This window comes from Polypterus senegalus, chromosome 13, assembly GCF_016835505.1.
Source record: "Polypterus senegalus isolate Bchr_013 chromosome 13, ASM1683550v1, whole genome shotgun sequence".
Lineage (NCBI taxonomy): Eukaryota > Metazoa > Chordata > Cladistia > Polypteriformes > Polypteridae > Polypterus > Polypterus senegalus.
The window spans coordinates 81,123,198-81,141,990 of NC_053166.1; the positions used below are offsets into that span (position 1 = coordinate 81,123,198).

The window sequence follows — 18,793 nt, forward strand, 5'->3', positions numbered from 1 at the left end:
TCAACCACTCCTTGGTAGAATGACCTGTGTGCTTGGGGTTGTTTTCTTGCTGCATGACCTCCTTTTTCTTGAGATGTAGTCCACAGACATATATCTTGACATTTTTCTTTAGAAATAGTTGGCAAAATTCCAAATTAATTTTCCCATCAACAATGGCAAGCTGTCCTGGCCCAGATGCAGCAAAATAGGATCAAAGAATAATATAGTACCAACACCATGTTTTGTTTTTTTATTTCGCCTATTAGTTTTTGCATACCCCTTGGGGTCGGAGCACAGGGTCAGCCATTGTACAGTGCCCCTGGAGCAACTGAAGGTTAAGGGCCTTGCTCAAGGGCCCAGCAGAGTAGGATCTCTTTTGGCAGTGACAGGGATTCGAACCGGCAACTTTCGAGATACCAGCGCAGATCCTTAGCCTCAGAGCCAGATGGGATGAGATTCTCATGCTGGAATGCAGTGTTTTTCTTTCCCCAAATTTTATTTTGGTCTCATCTGTCCATAAAATGGTACTCCAGTAGCTTTCAGGCTTGTCCACATGCTCCAGCAAAATGTAAGTGGGAAGCAATGTTTTTTTTTTGGAAAGCAGTGCCTTTCTCCTTGCAACCCTGCCATGCACACCACTGTTGTTCAGGGTTCTTCTGATGGTGGACTTGTGAACATTAACATTAATCAATGGGACAGAGGCTTTTAATTGCTTAGAAGTTACTGTACAGTACAGGATGTGGCCTGTAGAGGGCGCTACTGCCACCCAAACCCGAAACAGACAGATGCCTGACACAACTTCAGGGCACATGTTTTTATTTTTTTCCTTTTTCATTGTGGGAAATGCCTTTCTCCATTTCCCATGTGTACAGCACAGTTAAGCACAACCACAGTACACAAAGCACACTTCTTCTTTCTCTTTTTATCTTCTCTCTCTTTTCCTCCACTCCTCCTGGCAAGCTTCATCTTCTCCCTTATGATTCTGGCTCCCGGAGTAGTGGCCGCTGACTCCTTTTATAAGGCACCCAGAAGTGCTTCAGGAGCTTGTTGATGTACTTCTGGTAGCACTTCTGGGTGTGGCAGAAGTGCTGCCATCAAGAGCTCAGCAGCAGCTGCAGCACCCCCTGGTTGCGCCCACGGAACCCAACAGGGCTGCAACAAAAAACTCCAGATCCCATGGAGCTCTGCAGGAGTCAAAGGCATCGCTGCAACCCAGGGGGGCTGCCACCTTGCATCCCGGGGGAGATAATGCTCTAGATATGCTCCCTACCCTTGGCCTTCCAGCACAGAGGCATCCCAACTGGGGAGAAATGTCTAGACCTCCAATATCTCATGTAAAATAAAACCATTAAGAGGTGCTCACTCAAAATTTAAATCATTACTTTTTGTTAGGTTAACCAGGAGAATCCCAGGAACAATATAATGAAAAGTATATTCTGAAACGGGATAAGGCTACAAATTTGCTCATATTATTACTTCACTGTATAAAAAGACATTAGTGTCACAAGAATCTCAAAAAGAGGGCTCTGGCCTTCTAATTATGTGTTAACTATACATACTGCTTAATGAAATTAAGTTTTACACTACTTTATTTTTAAATTTAAAATCTGATTATGGAAACAGGGTAGTTTAAAAGCAAGGGAAAAAAATTACACACAATAATTAAAAATGAAAAAAAAAATTTTACTAATCAAACAAATCTTTTTAAAAGCTGTGAAACCAAATGAGTAATCATTTAAGGTAACTACTACCTTACAATTGTAAAGACAATAAATCTTATGTCATCTAAAACTTCCAAAAATGTATACAGTTTTCCAATATGTTGTGAGAAACAAAAGTAGATACACACACAAAGAAAATATAAAAAAATAACACAATAAATAGTCATTCATTCATGAATGAAAAGGGCTTGAGGTATGAATGTAAAGGTAGTCTTATGTTCCACTCGCAATTATTGTTTCTCGTGTCCAAGATCACGTTCCTATTCTGTCTGTCTACATTCATTCTTTACTTTGAAAACTAGAGAGTTTCTTGGTGTTTGATATGAACCAAATGTTTATTCAAATAAAATTATAATTTAGGATAATATAAAGAGATAACAGCCATGCACCTGTGTCTCTTACAAGATTTATTCCTGATGCTTCCAGGTTTTGGCTCTGTGCAACTCTGTACTGAAGTAAATACATTTGAAAAAATAATGGAAGAATACATTAAATGATGAATGTGTTGTATTGGTGTTCCATCCAGGGACAAGTTCTGCCTTGTGCTGAGATTCCCAGGATATGTTCCTGTTTTGCATAAATAAATGATAGAATATGAGGATTTAGAAAATGCATGGGTAGATCGGGTTAATAAAAAAAAAAAAAAAACGAGGGTATTGAAGTTTTCAGGATGAAAGAGTGTTATCCGTTTATTTATTAAATGTACAGAAAAACAAGTAGCAGAGGCTCATATTTTCTATTGCATGATCTGGTGAAGTATTTTGCCATAGATGCAGAGTGCTTTGTAGGATTTTCATGAAGCAAGATTTTGTAGCATTTAATTTATTATATAAAGCTGTACTCTAACATATCTGTACAATCATATGTTTTATTGAAATACTAGCAAAATACCTGCGCTTCGCAGCGGCGAAGTACTGCCTTAAAATTTTTATTAAGAAGAAAAGTAAACCTTTTTAAACTGAGGGAAAATATACCAATAATTATTTGTTAAGGATCTCTTTGTATACCACATTGTGAGTTCAGCCCTCCGGTTGTAATCTGACCAAGCTGTGCGCTGAGCTTACTCTTGAACATGCAACGTACAGTTGGCCATGTGAAAACCAATCTAGTCTCATATTTCACAGCTTGAATTGCTGCTGTCATAATCGGTTTGAGTTTTATGGTTTGTTTCAATTACGATGGTATTTGCAGGACTTGTTGTGTTGAAGTGACATTCGGCATCTGTCAAGCATTATAAGTATACAACCAGTTTCATCGATAACTTCACATCCAGCTTTTGAGAGTTTAAGCATTCATAAACATCAAAGTGTCCACTACTGAAATCGTCACCTGTGAATCTAAGATGTCTAAGAGGCATTGGCTGTTGTCCAAATATGTAAAATATTTGGCCATTTCGGTACACTTGAAAGCGACAACCGAACAATTCAGGGGCAGCCATCAACTCATATGCAGAACCATAGGTGAAGGGCTTAAGCATTTCACTCTTCTAGTGCTCCTGTGTAGTATAATTATCTCCTGTATCGTCATCAGTCCACACCTTGAACCTGTCCCAGTCATTCAATACATAAGACACAATGTTCCTCTGGATATCAAGAGTGAGCCTGATATGGCCGTGGAATATGTAACAAAGAGAATGGAAAAGGTAGATGGTATCTCTGGGCATGGAAACCACTCGGAAAGTGACAGTTCTTTGATCGATGGTGATCACCTCGATAGACATGTTAATGCGGGTATGATTGGAATGATAAAGGAAATGGGTACCTGAACAATGTAAAGTAAGTCTAAAATACCTACACAATAACTATAATCGTAATAAATGAACAATAAAACAGCGGAGAAGCCATGGATTAAATTAAAAGGCTACAATTATCAGCAGGGAGACATGAATCCCGTGGTGAAGCAGGGAAGGGAATGTAGAGACCGGAGCGATGGACGGCCTTATATAGGCAGGCAGCCAACAATGTGGGAGGCGTTGGGATGGGGGACCCAACACTGCCTCACACGGTGACCGAGCTGCAGGCTATGGATGTATATATGTAGGTAAGTAGGATTCAGTTAGCGTTGGGAACCCGTGTACCAAATTTCTTGAAGTTGGGCCCATAAGTAACAAAGACCATTGGAAAGTTCAATATGGCGGCCGACAGTGGCGTCATACCACCGAAATAAGTATGTACAGTACTTCGGTTTCAGTTAACGCAGGGAAGCCGCCTACCAAATTTCGTGAAGATGGGGCCATAAATAAGAAAGTTCAATATGGCGGACGTTGTCGACTGTTATGAATGTTACGCGTAGAATTTCGAAATGAAACCTGCCTAACTTTTGTAAGTAAGCTGTAAGGAATGAGTCTGCCAAATTTCAGCCTTCTACCTACATGGGAAGTTGGAGAATTAGTGATGAGTGAGTCAGTGAGTGAGTGAGTGAGTGAGTCAGTCAGTCAGTGAGGGCTTTGCCTTTTATTAGTATAGATTGCCTTAATGTTTCTGGTTACACAACAAGTCTCATGGGATCCTCCTTCAAATTCAGGAAGCTAGTTGCAATTTCTGCTTTGTGATTTAGTTTAATGTCTTGATTAACAGTCTTTTCATTACAATAAGTACTAACTCAACCCAAGTGATTAATGTGTTTAAAAAATTCCATATTTGTGCACAATTATGTTAAAATAACATCTATGATCACAAGTATTTAGTTAGTAGAGCACTCCTCTCTCAACCCTTTGGTGTTCACAGTGCATTTTTTCACTAGAAGTGACAGCAGACCATATAGTCTAACAGATGCAGCACATGATAGGGGATATAAAGGCTAAAAGAACGTAGCATATATTTAACTGTTATCTCCTGCCCTTTATCCAATACTTCTGAGACACACTATTGTTGTACCTGACAAAATCCTAAGAATAAATTTATGAGAAAAGGATTTCTCAGTTCCAGATGTCGGAAATACATGGATAATCCATGTAAAGAACTGTGGTGTGTGTAACGCCTTTTGGAATGGTGTCAATCACGAAATGTAATATACTGTACAATGTAGGATATAATTCCCTGGTATTCCACAAATTTGATTTGTATAAAATAAAAGAATCTAGATGGATCATCTGCTGTGGGCTGGCGCCTTGCCCGGGGTTTGATTGCTGCCTTGTGCCCTGTGTTGGCTGGAAATGGCTCCAGCAGACCCCCGTGACCCTGTAGTTAGGATATAGCGGGTTGGATAATGGATGGATGGATGGATAGATGGATAATTTCTAATCCCTTTTTAATCCATATGAGTTTCTGATTGATTATTCTAAATGTCTGAGGAACCATACATTCAATTTCTCCACTCAGCTTAAAAGAAGCTCTTATACTGATTTATGACTTTAAATCAGTTCAAGTCTGCTGATGACATGTCTAGGCCCAGTTTCTTCCTTGTATATCAATGAGAGTAGTTTAGCACACACATTGCATGGACCTTTTTCATTTTAGATGACAATCTAGATCATGTGGAGTACAAGAAAAAAAGTACAGCAATTCAAATCCAAAATGCATTCTTTATATCATACTTTTATGAGTTTCACACAGCAGAACACATTTTATACCTGCTACCTTTATGGGTAAGGCACACACATTTTTGGACCTTAAAAGTATAACTTGGATTGAAAATGTACATTTGACTAACGTAGTGCTGCTACAAAAATTGGTGACCTCCTAAAACTTGGTTGATTTTGTTTTAATGCTTACACTTATACATGGAGTACATGAAGGGGTAAATGAAGGGTGCATGGAAGATACGTTTGCTAATGAACTACGTTTTGAAATTTAAAGTATGAATAAATTAATCCAACTTTGTATCAGAGCAAACTGAACACAACTGTGAGGTGCTTTTCAGAGAAGATAAGCTTATAATGCAAAGCAACAAGCAAGAGGTGATAACAACATACAAAATGAAATGAAGTTGCAATTAAGAATCCATTTCTTAGCCTTAGTCAAGTATCTACTGCTTGACCATACGGGGATACTTAGAACGCATGAAGTGAGGTCAATGGTATAGCAAGTGTTATTTGACTTCTATTTTTTGAACATTTCTCGTAAAGCATATTACATCAGTAAACAAGCTATTGCACATTGGTTTTGCTTCTGATTACAATATAACATATCACCCTCTTCTTTTTTAGTATAGAATATCACTTGTGGATTGGAGGAGAAGGAGATGAAACACACAAGGACTCTGAATAATACAGTTTATGGATAACAAGGTGAATTCAATAAAACATGGGATGCCCCACCTTGCTTCACCTTTTCCAAAAAGCTCGAGCCCTTCAAACACCCAGTGACCACCTTGGAATGTGTTGAAACATTTATTCTATTAAAAAGTCTTCAGAGTGGTCAATGCACTGAACATGACAACATTGGGATAATGTTTATGAGTGCATACTCTATAAGAGATTTGGATTGTCATAATTTCAACTGCACTTGTTTAATAAAATTAAAGTCCCATCCACATTACTACATTTACAGTTAAAAAGACAGACATTTGGCTTCACTTTCACCTTTCATCGTCTCTACACTGGTGTTTTCAACCTACAAAAATTAACACTTCTAATAATGCATTCTAGACCAAAATAGTTTTAAAAGTGTTTTGTTTCACTGTGCATGGGCGAAGTCAAAGATTTCTGAAAATGCAGACTCCATTGTGGTCTGGATTTGTTTGTACTTATTACGTGGCTCTTCCCTGATTAGATTTGATTTCATGGCTTGTCACCATTCACTGAAGAAGAACATATTCTGATCTAACAAAGCAGCCATAGAAGAGTTATTTTCTATGACGCTTGGTCTGTTGCTAACCTGTATGCATTTTAAATTGCATTTGGTGTGATGGTTTGAAATCATGGTCAAGTGATAAGTCACGCTGCATGATACAGTTGCCATGCTCTGCACAAGCATGTTTGGTCCGACTGACATGCCATGACTTGGAAAATTTGACGGTGACATCTGAAAATTGGCTCGTGAGACTACTCACACTACAAGACAGCCAACAGAAATTTCTGACTTGATAGAAATTTGTCAGATTGTGCGACATTCCAGTCGTAAGATGCAATCAAGCATCACAACCATTCTCATACTGCATGTGAAGCAACAGCAAATGAAGCTGAAATTCAGGCTCACACAGAAAATCAGTTAGCGACTAGAAAATTGGGCTTAAAATCGTTCCACACAGTGTATTACATCATCAGCGTTTTCGGGTCATTTTAGTATGGACAAAAATAGTTTTGTAAATGATGTGAAAATGCTATTTGTATGTAAATTGTTTTCATTTTTAAATGAAAATATAGTAGTGTGGACATAGCCTTAGCCTTGCTTCCTTGAAATGGCAGACCTTGATCTGGGAATAATGCAGGAACTCCACGTTTCTCTTCAATGTGTGTCGTAATGTCATTAATTTAACTGAGACTATTGATGGGTGCTGAAAGATCATATCTAATCTATGTTTAAACAATTAACGAATATTGAAAAACTGTAATTAAAGGGCATTGTTCTATAATAAGGACAGAGGAAAAATTATTGAAGGTATAGTGTTCTGGCTGGATCAGGATTTGAAATGCTTTAGTCACTTTGATGGGGCCACACTGACCAGTGAAATGATTGTTTTGTTTTTAAGCAGTATTTTCTTATTTACAGATGAAACTCAAGTTAAACATATGCATCTAGTTAAATTTACATTACAATTTTCTGTCTAAATTAATTATTTACAGCCATCTCGCAGGACACTACTGGCTGTCCTGTTGATGCTTAGATTTGAGTTGCCAGTGAGCTGCTATGCAGTAATTTGATCTTCACTGCATTTTGCAACCAGTGAATCTGAGTCCTCTCTTTTTACCCATTCCTTGTCTATGTACTCAAGGACTTCGATTACACAATAGCGATCATCAGGATTTACGGCCAAAAGCTTCTTAAACATAGCAAGGGCACTGTCAGTAAAACGCTTCCATTGCGAGGGTATTTCTGCATCAGGGATGCCATTGCTCCACTCTGCAAACTCCTGAAAAAAATCGTCACTTGGGGTACAGCTTTCCCAGGGGAAGTATCCTGTTAAGATGCAAAAAAGAAGGACAGCAAAGGCCCAGGTATCCAAGCTGGGTTCCACACACAGACCTTTACTATTGACAGCACACAACTCTGGAGCCATATAAGGCACAGTTCCTGAGACCATCTGGATCAGTGTACCTCTCTTCTGGGCCAGTCCAAAATCTGCCAGCTTCACCCGGCAGCATTCCTGATCTAGTAGTAGGATATTTTCAGGTTTTATGTCTCTGTGGACCAAGCCCTTGCTGTGGATGAACTGGAGTGCTTCAGCAATCTGCACAGCACAGCGCTTGACTGCCTTCTCTGGGATGCCTACCTGCAAAAAAACAAGTGAAACAAACAGAGTGTAATTCAAGTATGTTGTCAAAGATAATTGAAGCAAAACAAAAGTAGATCCTTGAGGAACAATTTAATTTATTATATAAAATAGTCCATATGTGGCAGACTTAAGATTGGAACCACACTTGACAGTGAATCATCATTAACTGAGCATTTGTGGTGACCTGCAAGATGACAGAGAACACGGTATTGTGTTTTCTAGTCATATCTTGTAATGCGTGTCCTGTTAAATACAGTTTTGGTATTGTTCAGTTTTTAAATCACCTTTGCTTTATAAGAGGGATCAGATGGATAAAACTTGTTATGATAATGGAGGGCAGCTGTGATGCTGCACTTAAAAGGATTAACCATCTGTCAGCTTGATGTCCATGACCTTTCACAGCTGGCAGTTCAAAATCTGGTAAGGGTTCTGGAGAACCAACAATAAATATTAATACATGTACATGTTTGTGTCTTGTGGGGGCAGGTTGTGTGATGTTCAAGAATTAATGTAGTGAAGCAACTGAGGTATGAGCAGCTTAGTGGGCTTAAGTTTACAGATACAATCGACGTGCCGCCTTCCTATTATTGGAGTAAAGTAAACAAGCTTTCTCTTATAATCTTTCTAATTTTTAGATACTAAAATACACTCACTGAACAGTCTATTGCCCTTCATTTAAAACTGCCTCTTGTAAATAACAACTTTCTTTTCTACATATGATGAAGAGTGCTCATATAAACATACACGATACTATAGTGGAATATTGTCGAGGTATTCCTACAGTATTTTGTGCGTTTTATAATTATCCATTCCATCCATCCATTTTCCAACCCGCTGAATCCGAATACAGGGTCACGGGGGTCTGCTGGAGCCAATCCCAGCCAACACAGGGCACAAGGCAGGAACCAATCCTGGGCAGGGTGCCAACCCACTGCAGGACACACACACAAACACACACTAGGGCCAATGTAGAATCGCCAATCCACCTAACCTGCATGTCTTTGGATTGTGGGAGGAAACCGGAGTGCCCGGAGGAAACCCACGCAGACACGGGGAGAACATGCAAACTCCACGCAGGGAGGACCCGGGAAGTGAACCCGGGTCTCCTAACTGTGAGGCAGCAGTGCTACCACTGAGCCACCGTGCCGCCCTGTTTTATAATTATATAAAGATATAAACACACTTCAAGCTGTAGAAAAACATTTATCCTGTAGCACACCAAAGATTATGCAGTAGCACTGCCATTGATAAGTGAGACTTTTTTGTCAAAGCATTACATTTGGAAGTTTATAAGTATTACTTTTTGAAAATGTGTTTTTGCATTTTTTACTTTAATTGACAGAATGGGACTTATTCAGTCTTGCTAATGTAATCTGAATGGGCTAGTTGGAACATAGTGAGCCTACTAGCAGATTTGTGGGATTCATTATCAGGGACTTAATAATTGATCAAAATATTCATTTAGATTGAATAAGTGTATACTCAAGTATTAACTAAGGCACAGAGATTTTGATTATTACTCACATATAATTAAACATTATCTGTTTCTTTACACAAAAGTCTTACTAAATAGGTGATTAAGTATGTCCGGAACCTCCATATCCATCGAATATTATGTACAACAGTTGTGATTTCAAGAGGATGCTATTAGCCCAAACTGAAAGGATTCCTGTTAGGCTGCTGTGATTAGGAGACATGAAAATAACAAAAAGGAGTTTATTGGCCCAAATAGAAGAGGCTCAACTTAAGGCAGTTTGACCTCCCACCTCCACAAGCAGGCTTCAGCCTAACTAGGCTCAAAATAGGGAAAATGGCTTTTAAAGTCCAAAATGATTTAAATGTTCCAAAATATAAAAATGTATTAAAAAGGCAATTTAAGGGAGAGGAACCATAAAAAAACTGGTTTAGAAAGATAAAAATAAAACATATTTATTTGAAAGTCTCAATGAACAAAAATGGAAGAAAGGGTAGAAATTAGACAAAAAGGTTTTACCTTAAAAGGCAACCAGATCAAACAAGTCCCAATACACAAGCCAAAATTCTAAACCCAAGAACACAGACCAAATAATCTGGAACCAGAAATATCAGTCCTGTTATGTAATGGTCTGTAGTTATGTGTGGTTATTGTTTTATGGTCATTTTTGAATTATTATTTTTAATATTTGTATGCATTTTCTGTTATGTTCATAATTGGTTATTGTCCCTATAACTGAAAAAGAAAAATGTCTTCCTTTACACTGGGGTGATATGTACTTTGTATGTCCGGTACCTTCAGATCAATCATATTCTACATACAGTAAGCTCTTCATGCTAGTTTGCTACTCCTTGGTGTGCATGATTGACGATGCATCTTGCATCAGGACTCAATGTATGTATTGATGTAAAATGGACTTGGTATAAGTGAATGCTTTATACATGTACATACACAGAAGTGAACAACAACAAAGAAAAATTATTTACATCCAATCAACTTGTGTGCTGCAAGCAATGATCACAGATCATAACAGACAGTCAATAGTCAGTACTAATCACACCACTAATAAACTCGGGAATAAGCTGCCTTAGGTAAACCATTGGAATTAACTGATGCTTCTACAATATATGACTCTAGACTTAGCACACTTTAAGCATGTAAAGGGCTTGACTAGATAATATCTTGTAACAACCCATTTATTGTATGCCACCACCAGAGATGAAAGAGGCTTTGAGCGACAGGTGCTATCCAACAGTGCAGTCCCAATCATGCTGTCTCTCCTTAGCAGATGCTCTCAAGTGGTGTCTGTCAGGCAACTGCCCTGGTCCCGTTTTATGACACTCATCAGTAATAGCTCCACTCCCTTCCTCAGCCGCTACCTGTGTGGTTTTCTAGGAGGTCCGGTGTTACACTTCATTTGCAGATGCCTTTGCCCAACAAACTCAGAATACATTACAATAGTTTCACTTATACTTTTATTGAAATGCAGGTAGGTTAAGTGTTGCTGAATAGCATGCAATGATTGACATATGCTTTGAACTCCAGTACCCTACAAGAGGTCAAAGAACACAGCATAGACCCAACCCCAGTACACATCTTAGCCACAAATGTTAAATAACATTGTTTCTGGAAAACTGTAAGCTGTGCAATTTATTTGCTGAATTTATGTAAATTATCTATATATATAATTCACTAAGGGCACGCAAGACAGTGAGCGTAAGCAAGACAGAGAGAGCACGCATGGCAGAGAGCCACACCCTCCAACTTACAGAGCCCCGCCCGCCAACTCTAAGACCATGAGATACACTCGACTGAGCCCCGCCCGCCAACTCTAACTAAGGGCAAGCAAGACAGAGAGCCACGCCCACCAAGTCATGGGATACGCACGACAGAGCCCCGCCTGACATCTCTAATCCTACTTCCGCATCCACTGTCGCTCTCGATCAAACAGCAATAATTGGAAAACAAACAAAGATAACTGGCAGTAACTGTGCAAAATTCACAATTGGTATGCCAGTTTGAAAAGATAAGTTTTGAGGGTAGTTTTAAAATGTGTTATTGAATCAAGCTGATGTATATGAGAGAGAAGAGAATTCCCGAGTTGAGGAGCACTATGAGAGATGCTCGTGCTCCCATAGCACAGAGTTTGATGTGTGGTACAGAAAGTACAGCTACAGATGAGAATCAGAGTGAGCAAGACGAGTGTCAGTCTGTAGGAGATCAGTGAGGTTGTGGAGAGCTTTAAATGTTAAGAGAGGTATTTAGTATTGTATTCTGTAGTTAACAGGAATCCAGTGAAGTAGAGAGAGAATAGGTGTAGTATGTTCAGTGGATTTAGAACAGCAAGTTATTATCCTGGCAGCAGAATTTTGAATCAATTGTAAGCAATGGATACATTTTTGTGGGATAACAGATAGAATAGCTTTACAATAATGTATACGTGAGGTGACTCGGACATTAGCCAATACTTTAGTACTGTGTTGCGTAAGAACAGGACGAAGTCTAGAAATGTTTCGAAGATGGAAGAAAGCAATCCAAGAAATGTTACTTATATGGGAGGAATTATTTAATTATTATTATTATTTAATAATTGCCATTATTAGTGTATAAATGGATATAAATAATTGCATGTAAACGATTCTCCAAAATCTGTTGTATGTAAATGATACTGTTTAAAACGTTATTGTTTTTTCCACGTCTACCTGTATTAGTTTAAATGGCACTTTTACCACTCGCAATAGGGCAGATGCACTTACTTATCGTGTCGACTGGGCAACGCAATGAATGCGGTGTCTATCTATATATGTCTATGTTTTCCGAAGCCTGCTACAGGAAGGTACTCTCTCGACCATTGGCATTAGTTTCGCCCCTTGCTATTTTCATTATACTGCGACGGTGGTTTCCTAAACCTTTGTTATACTGAATTCCTTTCTCACCGTTTTTCGTTCCTATTCTTACACCGCCGTGTGCTACGGTGGGCTTCGGCTAGTATCTTAAATTTACTTAATTTACCCTTACAAATTAATTAAATAATCCTTCAGAATATGCACATTACCATTAATTTCAAATTTATTGTGCACAAGACTTGTAATTACATGCGATAAATGAACTCTGATATTATTTGTACAAAAGGAGTGATAATAAACTAATCAGGAGCTACTTCATTCATATAAAGTTTAAGTGTGAGTCCATAGACTACTGTATCTTTCAACTTTTTGGATGAAAGCCTGACTAAGATGCTAAACTATTATCAGCATGGATGCATATTCAGGCCCCCCACCAACTAGTTCTTTCGTTATATTTAGTATTTATTAGGTTTATTTTTGTGTATTGATCTTATTTTAGACTCAGAACTTTACTTGTATTTATTAATTAATGAATTTAAAAATTAACCCATCCTTTCATTTTCTGAGCCAACTCCCTCTTTTTGAAGTAGGTAGCAATCCTGGCATGGACCCTTCTCCATTAAAGAGTAATTTAAGAACCATGTTATTTGGGTGATTAATTAGTCAATACTTCCTTTATTTTTGACTCTATAATAATATTTTAGTGGACATTGTCTTGCTCTCTTTCTTTAGATTTTAGTTTTTAAGAGTTTATTTGTCACATGCAAAATCATCCATCCCTTCATTATCCAACCCACTATATCCTAACTACAGGGTCACAGAAGTCTGCTGGAGCCAGTCCCAGCATGCAAGGCAGGAAACAAACCCTGGGCAGGGCACCATCCCACTGCAGGGCACACACACACATACACCAAGCGCACACTAGGGACAATTTAGGATCACCAATGTACCTAACCTGCATGTCTTTGGACTGTGGGAGGAAACCCACACAGACACGGGGAGAACATGCAAACTCCACGCAGGGACGACCTGGGAAGCAACCTGGGTCTCCTAACTGCGAGGCAGCAGCGCTACCACTGCACCACCGTGCCATCCCTGCAAAATCATCCATCCATCCATCATCCAACCCGCTATATCCTAACTACAGGGTCACGGGGGTCGGCTGGAGCCAATCTCAGCCAACACAGGGTGCAATGAAGGAAACAAACCCTGGGCAGGGTGCCAGCCCACCACAGGGTGCGCAGGCACGCACACACACCAAGGACAATTTAGGATTGCCAATGCATCTAACCTGCATGTCTTTGGACTGTGGGAGGAAACCAGAGTACCCGGAGGAAACCCATGCAGACACGGGGAGAACATGCAAACTCCACGCAGGGAGGACCCGGGAAGTGAAACTGGGTCTCCTAACTGCGAGGCAGCAGTGCTACCACTGCACCACCCCTGCAAAATCATACAAGAGTAAAAGTTGCAGTGAAATTTTTTAGCAGATCCCACAAATACAACATAGCAATAGCAGAAAAATACAATATAACAATAGCAGCAACAGAAAAAAAAATGTAATAATAGTGTTTACTTAACAATCAAATGGTATACGGATTGAAGCTCCTACAAAATATTTCAACACAGATTTTTAGGCTGCAGAGTCATATGCTTGAATTTCAGCACCTAAACAGTTTGTTTCTTGTAGTGCTGGAGTCCCTGGATGTCCTAAGAGGCTTGACCAAGTGCCACCTCATGAAGATATCATGCAGAGTGGGACTTTGAGTCCCAATGGGCACTCAGCTAGGCACACAACCCTCTGCAGAGATTTCCACACCTGGATAGTGCTTCTACCATATCGGGCAGTGATGCATTCAGTGAGGATGCCCACAATAGCTTCAGAGTAGCAAGTCTTTTTGTATTGTTGTTCAGGAGTATTCACCTATAATACACAAAGCGCCTATTGTGAAAGTCCATGTTTGTCTGTCTGCAAGAAACTATTCAGATCCCCTTGGACCAATTTTGTTGAGGTGTTTTGTTGAGACAGTTCAATCTTCATTCAGTTATCTTGAGCAGATCTTAAAACTTTAAAATCTCCTGTTGAGTCGAAAAGAGCTAACAAATTTGTGAACTTGTCCATCTTAAAACGGAGAAACGTCCTATGCAACTTCAACTAGGAATTACTGTTTCAATTTACCTTGACTTGTTTGCTTGAACTTGTATATTTTGTATATTTTTCTGTTTTACTTGTCTAGCAGCCACTTAGATGCCCAATACAAGTCATTCAAGTGCTGGGCAGAGCAGGCACACACACAAACTGTTCACACAGCAGTGCCCTTCTCCTGCTGCTTTAGGTAATTTAAGTAATAGAGTACAAAAAAGTCTGGAAATAAATGGAAGGGGAAAGCAGTTATACTGTATAATCACATATGGTGTTGAACTGATTGAACAATATCATCTGAAGATTATTACTGCGAAGAACCTACATTATCAGTCTACAGCTGAATTAATTAATAAAAAGGGAAAGGTGCAGCTGTCCTAACTGATATAAACATAGGACGGGTTCAAAAATGGACATTGGTGAAGAGCGGTGGGGGGATTCAGTGGCTTAAATTCCTGTTTTCTGGCGCCCAGCCCCTGATTTTTCAGTCCTAGATATATACGAACAATCCCTGCAAGCAGAGGCGGCCTTAGGGTTGTGCGGGTCCTAGGGCTGACCAACCCCACGTGGGGCCAGTTACGTAAAATGCTGTTACTGGTATGTGTGGGCTGTATAAACTTGCGCATGAATTTAATAAAAATAATGTTAACATACACCAGATTTTATCATTACAGTATTCAGCTAAATTTATTTAACTTGACAAATCTGCTGGGACGGGACACGCGATCCTTAAAAGCGGGGCCCACTTAGGCGCATGGCCTGGGGCCGTCTCCCCACTTGCCACCCCCAAACGCCACTCTTTGCCTGCAAGCCCCTGATCTTTCAGTTCCAGATATACATGAACAATCACGGCCAGCCACCGATTTTCTGCCCATGGTATACTATTTGCATTCCCATTATACAATAAATCAGTTCCTTTAAGTTCTTACTTATTTATATAATTTAATGAATTACTGTGTTTTAAGTAATATTACTTAAAGGGGAAATTTATCAATTTATTTTCTCCTTCCATTGAGTAGTATTTATACTGATTTAATGCCAGTATTGTTCATGTTGTACTAATAATTATTCTTCAATTGCTAATTATTGGACTATTTGGTATGTTTTTAAAAATGTCATGTTTAAGAAAGCTGAATAACAATTAGTTACAGACACTCCAGCATCTGCACACATCAGTCGATGCCATTTTCATGTCACTTGAATTAAACTCGCATGAAAACCTCTTTGTGCTCCTTTTGCAACTCCATTATAAAGTGCAAAATACGTTCATTAAAAAAATATATTTTTTAATATACTGTATACAGATGTTATGTAGTTTGCTAACAGTTGGAACTGCATTCTATTATCGTTATTACTTTTGAATGTAATTCATTGTTAAAAAACTATTTAATAAATAATAACAGAATAATAACTGACTCTTGAACGAAGTACATAAAAAATGTGAAATGCTCCAACTTTTACATTAGTTCACTTAATCTTGAAAAAAAACTTGAGCAAGGAGAAGGCACTTTACAAATTAAATACATTATTACGGATGTGCTCCAAGTCAAAAATATGGAAAATATTGCAGAATTGTAGCTTTCTACATTATATTGGATAAAGTTTTAGGTAAGTAAAGAAATCTTAAATTTCTATATCCCAATGTTTAGAAATCTCAAATTCAATGACAAGATCTGTTTTGTTAATTTTTTACTATTACATTTTAGAAATGTATAAATATTTTAATACAGTGAACAAATATCAGTAGGACCATGATTACTTTAGCAACACATAGTGTTTGGGGGCATGCAAGCCATGCTACATTTTTTTTTTACTGCCTTTGGCTCTGTTGTTAACCCCACAGGATTGTGCACATCAAAATTCCTAGTGTGATTTAACACTTCAAGTGTAATTTTGGGTCCACTGTTTCCACATATTCACTTTAAGGATTACTTTGACTCTATAAAATTTAATGTAGCACTGGTAATTTTGCTGTGATGCCTGCATAAATGTCAGCAAAGTGACTCTGATATCTGCTACAATGAATACACATGGAGGAAAATCCTAATGTATATATTTGGAGACTCTGCACCTAAAAAGGAGCTTTTTCAGACTGTACTCTAAAAATATCATGCATTTATATTTTTTAGACTGAATTATCCATCCATCCATTATCCAACCCGCTATATCCTAACCACAGGGTCACGGGGGTCTGCTGGAGGCAATCCCAGCCAACCCAGGGTGCAAGGCAGGAAACAAACCCCAGGCAGGGCACCAGCCCACTGCAGTATACTGAATTATGCCTTATCTTAGTGGCACACAAAGATGGACACCTGTCCACACCTGAACCACATGTAGCCTCTTGCTCAATCTGGGACAGTTATAAGCTGCTGCAAAACTGACATGGGCTAAGCAGCTGAGGAAAACAATGGATGAAAAATTATAAAACAATTTTAGAATTTATATTTGCTGTCTTCATTCCATCCCTTTGCAACTATGACCCTGAATTAGACAAATTGGGTAGTGAGTATGGATGGACAGATGGATTTTTGCTATTTTATTAATTTTCCCTGAGTAATATCAGTCTGCATTATCGTGTAGTTTCACTAAGATCCTGCACTTTAAGAGCCTTAAGGAAACTTGTCACCACTTCTCCTTCATTATCTGTTACACTGACTCAGAGAAGGCTAAGAGGAGAAGCAGAAATCAAGTTATCCAATAACTCCATGTCAGAAACATTAAATGGAGGTCAGTCTCAGTTAAAATGGTCAGTAAAAAAACACACATCAAAAGCAAAATTTAAGCACAGATGTCATACCTTTGGCTGAATAACAGAAAAGAGGTCCTTCCCAATGACAAGCTCTTGTGCAAAGACATAGTGCTCTTCTGACTGGAATGCAATGCCAAACAGCCCGACGATGCAGGGGTGGCAAGAGACATGCAAAGAAATGCAGTATTCACGCAAAAACCCCTGTAGCTTGGTAGAGGTCTTTGGCATCACCTTGAGGGCCATTGGGGTACCTGCAGAGCAGTACATTTGGAATTCAGGAGAGTGTACAGTAAATTGTTTGACAGTTATTTCTAACTGCCTATTGCTATTTGCTTTAAGGTTGCTGTTGCAACACATTCAGTTTTCCTTAAGTACACTTTACCAATACCATTCTAATAAATTCTTAACAGTGATTCAAGATTTGAAATATTGTTAATTAAAAAACATCTATTGGAGAAGTCTAGTCAAAAAATAGCAACTGCATATAATATTGAGAATAGCTTTGGAAGAAGAAGAAGAAGAAATACTAAACAATTTATATTTCTATTCTGGCACACATTAATACATAAAATTCCATCCATCCATCCATTTTCTAACCCGCTGAATCCGAATACAGGGTCACGGGGGTCTGCTGGAGCCAATCCCAGCCAACACAGGGCACAAGGCAGGAACCAATCCTGGGCAGGGTGCCAACCCACCGCAGGACACACACAAACACACCCACACACCAGGGCCAACGTAGAATCGCCAATCCACCTAACCTGCATGTCTTTGGATTGTGGGAGGAAACCGGAGCGCCCGGAGGAAACCCACGCAGACACGGGGAGAACATGCAAACTCCACGCAGGGAGGACCCGGGAAGCGAACCTGGGTCTCCTAACTGCGAGGCAGCAGCGCTACTACTGCGCCACCGTGCCGCCCACATAAAATTCAAATCTGCATATATTCAGTTCATACATATATGGCTTGTAGTACAATAAAAAAAATAAGTCTTGCCACCAAAGTTATGCAGGTGGCCTAGTGGCATCCACCACTCTGTACTCCTGGATTTTGTGCTCAGCTCTGATGTTCTCCCTCTGACCATTTGGGTTTTTCTCTGACTTCTCTGGTTTTCTCCCCACTTCCCACAAACTCACAGGTAATGTTTAATAGCCAGGGAGGCTGTAGTTGTATGCCATGTGACAGACTGGTTCTCCATCCAGCATTGCTTCCCAACTTGTCCCAGTATTCTTGAGACAGACTCAAACACCCGTGTGCAGTTTTAGGAAATGAATGAATGAACCGTTTATTGTAAATCATGATCCAGACAGAATGTTATGTTCTAGCTCTGGTCATTGCATATATTCCATTCTTCCCCTTCTTCTCTACAGATAAAGTCAATGCGGGTGAGATGTCAGTGATTCTCTACTTTGTAGAGCAGCTATTTTTGTGTTTAGCGTAAAAGATTTCAGTCAACTACAAAGCCATGCTGTTGAATGAATGAAAGTTATTAGAATGACCTTTTAT

General features: G+C 39.1%; 1 protein-coding gene across 1 annotated transcript in view; it reads right to left on the reverse strand.

Moving 5' to 3' along the window:
* Window positions 1–4,859: 4,859 nt before the first annotated feature.
* si:dkey-8e10.3 (serine/threonine-protein kinase SBK1) overlaps window positions 4,860–18,793 on the reverse strand; it is a 39,537-nt gene continuing 25,603 nt past the window's right edge. Inside the window, exons 4-5 of the mRNA XM_039775173.1 lie at window positions 17,336–17,538; window positions 4,860–8,072 (exon numbers count right to left, since the gene is read on the reverse strand). Coding sequence (XP_039631107.1) covers window positions 7,488–8,072; window positions 17,336–17,538 — 788 coding nt within the window. The 3' untranslated portion in view covers window positions 4,860–7,487. The remainder of the gene's footprint in view (window positions 8,073–17,335; window positions 17,539–18,793) is intronic.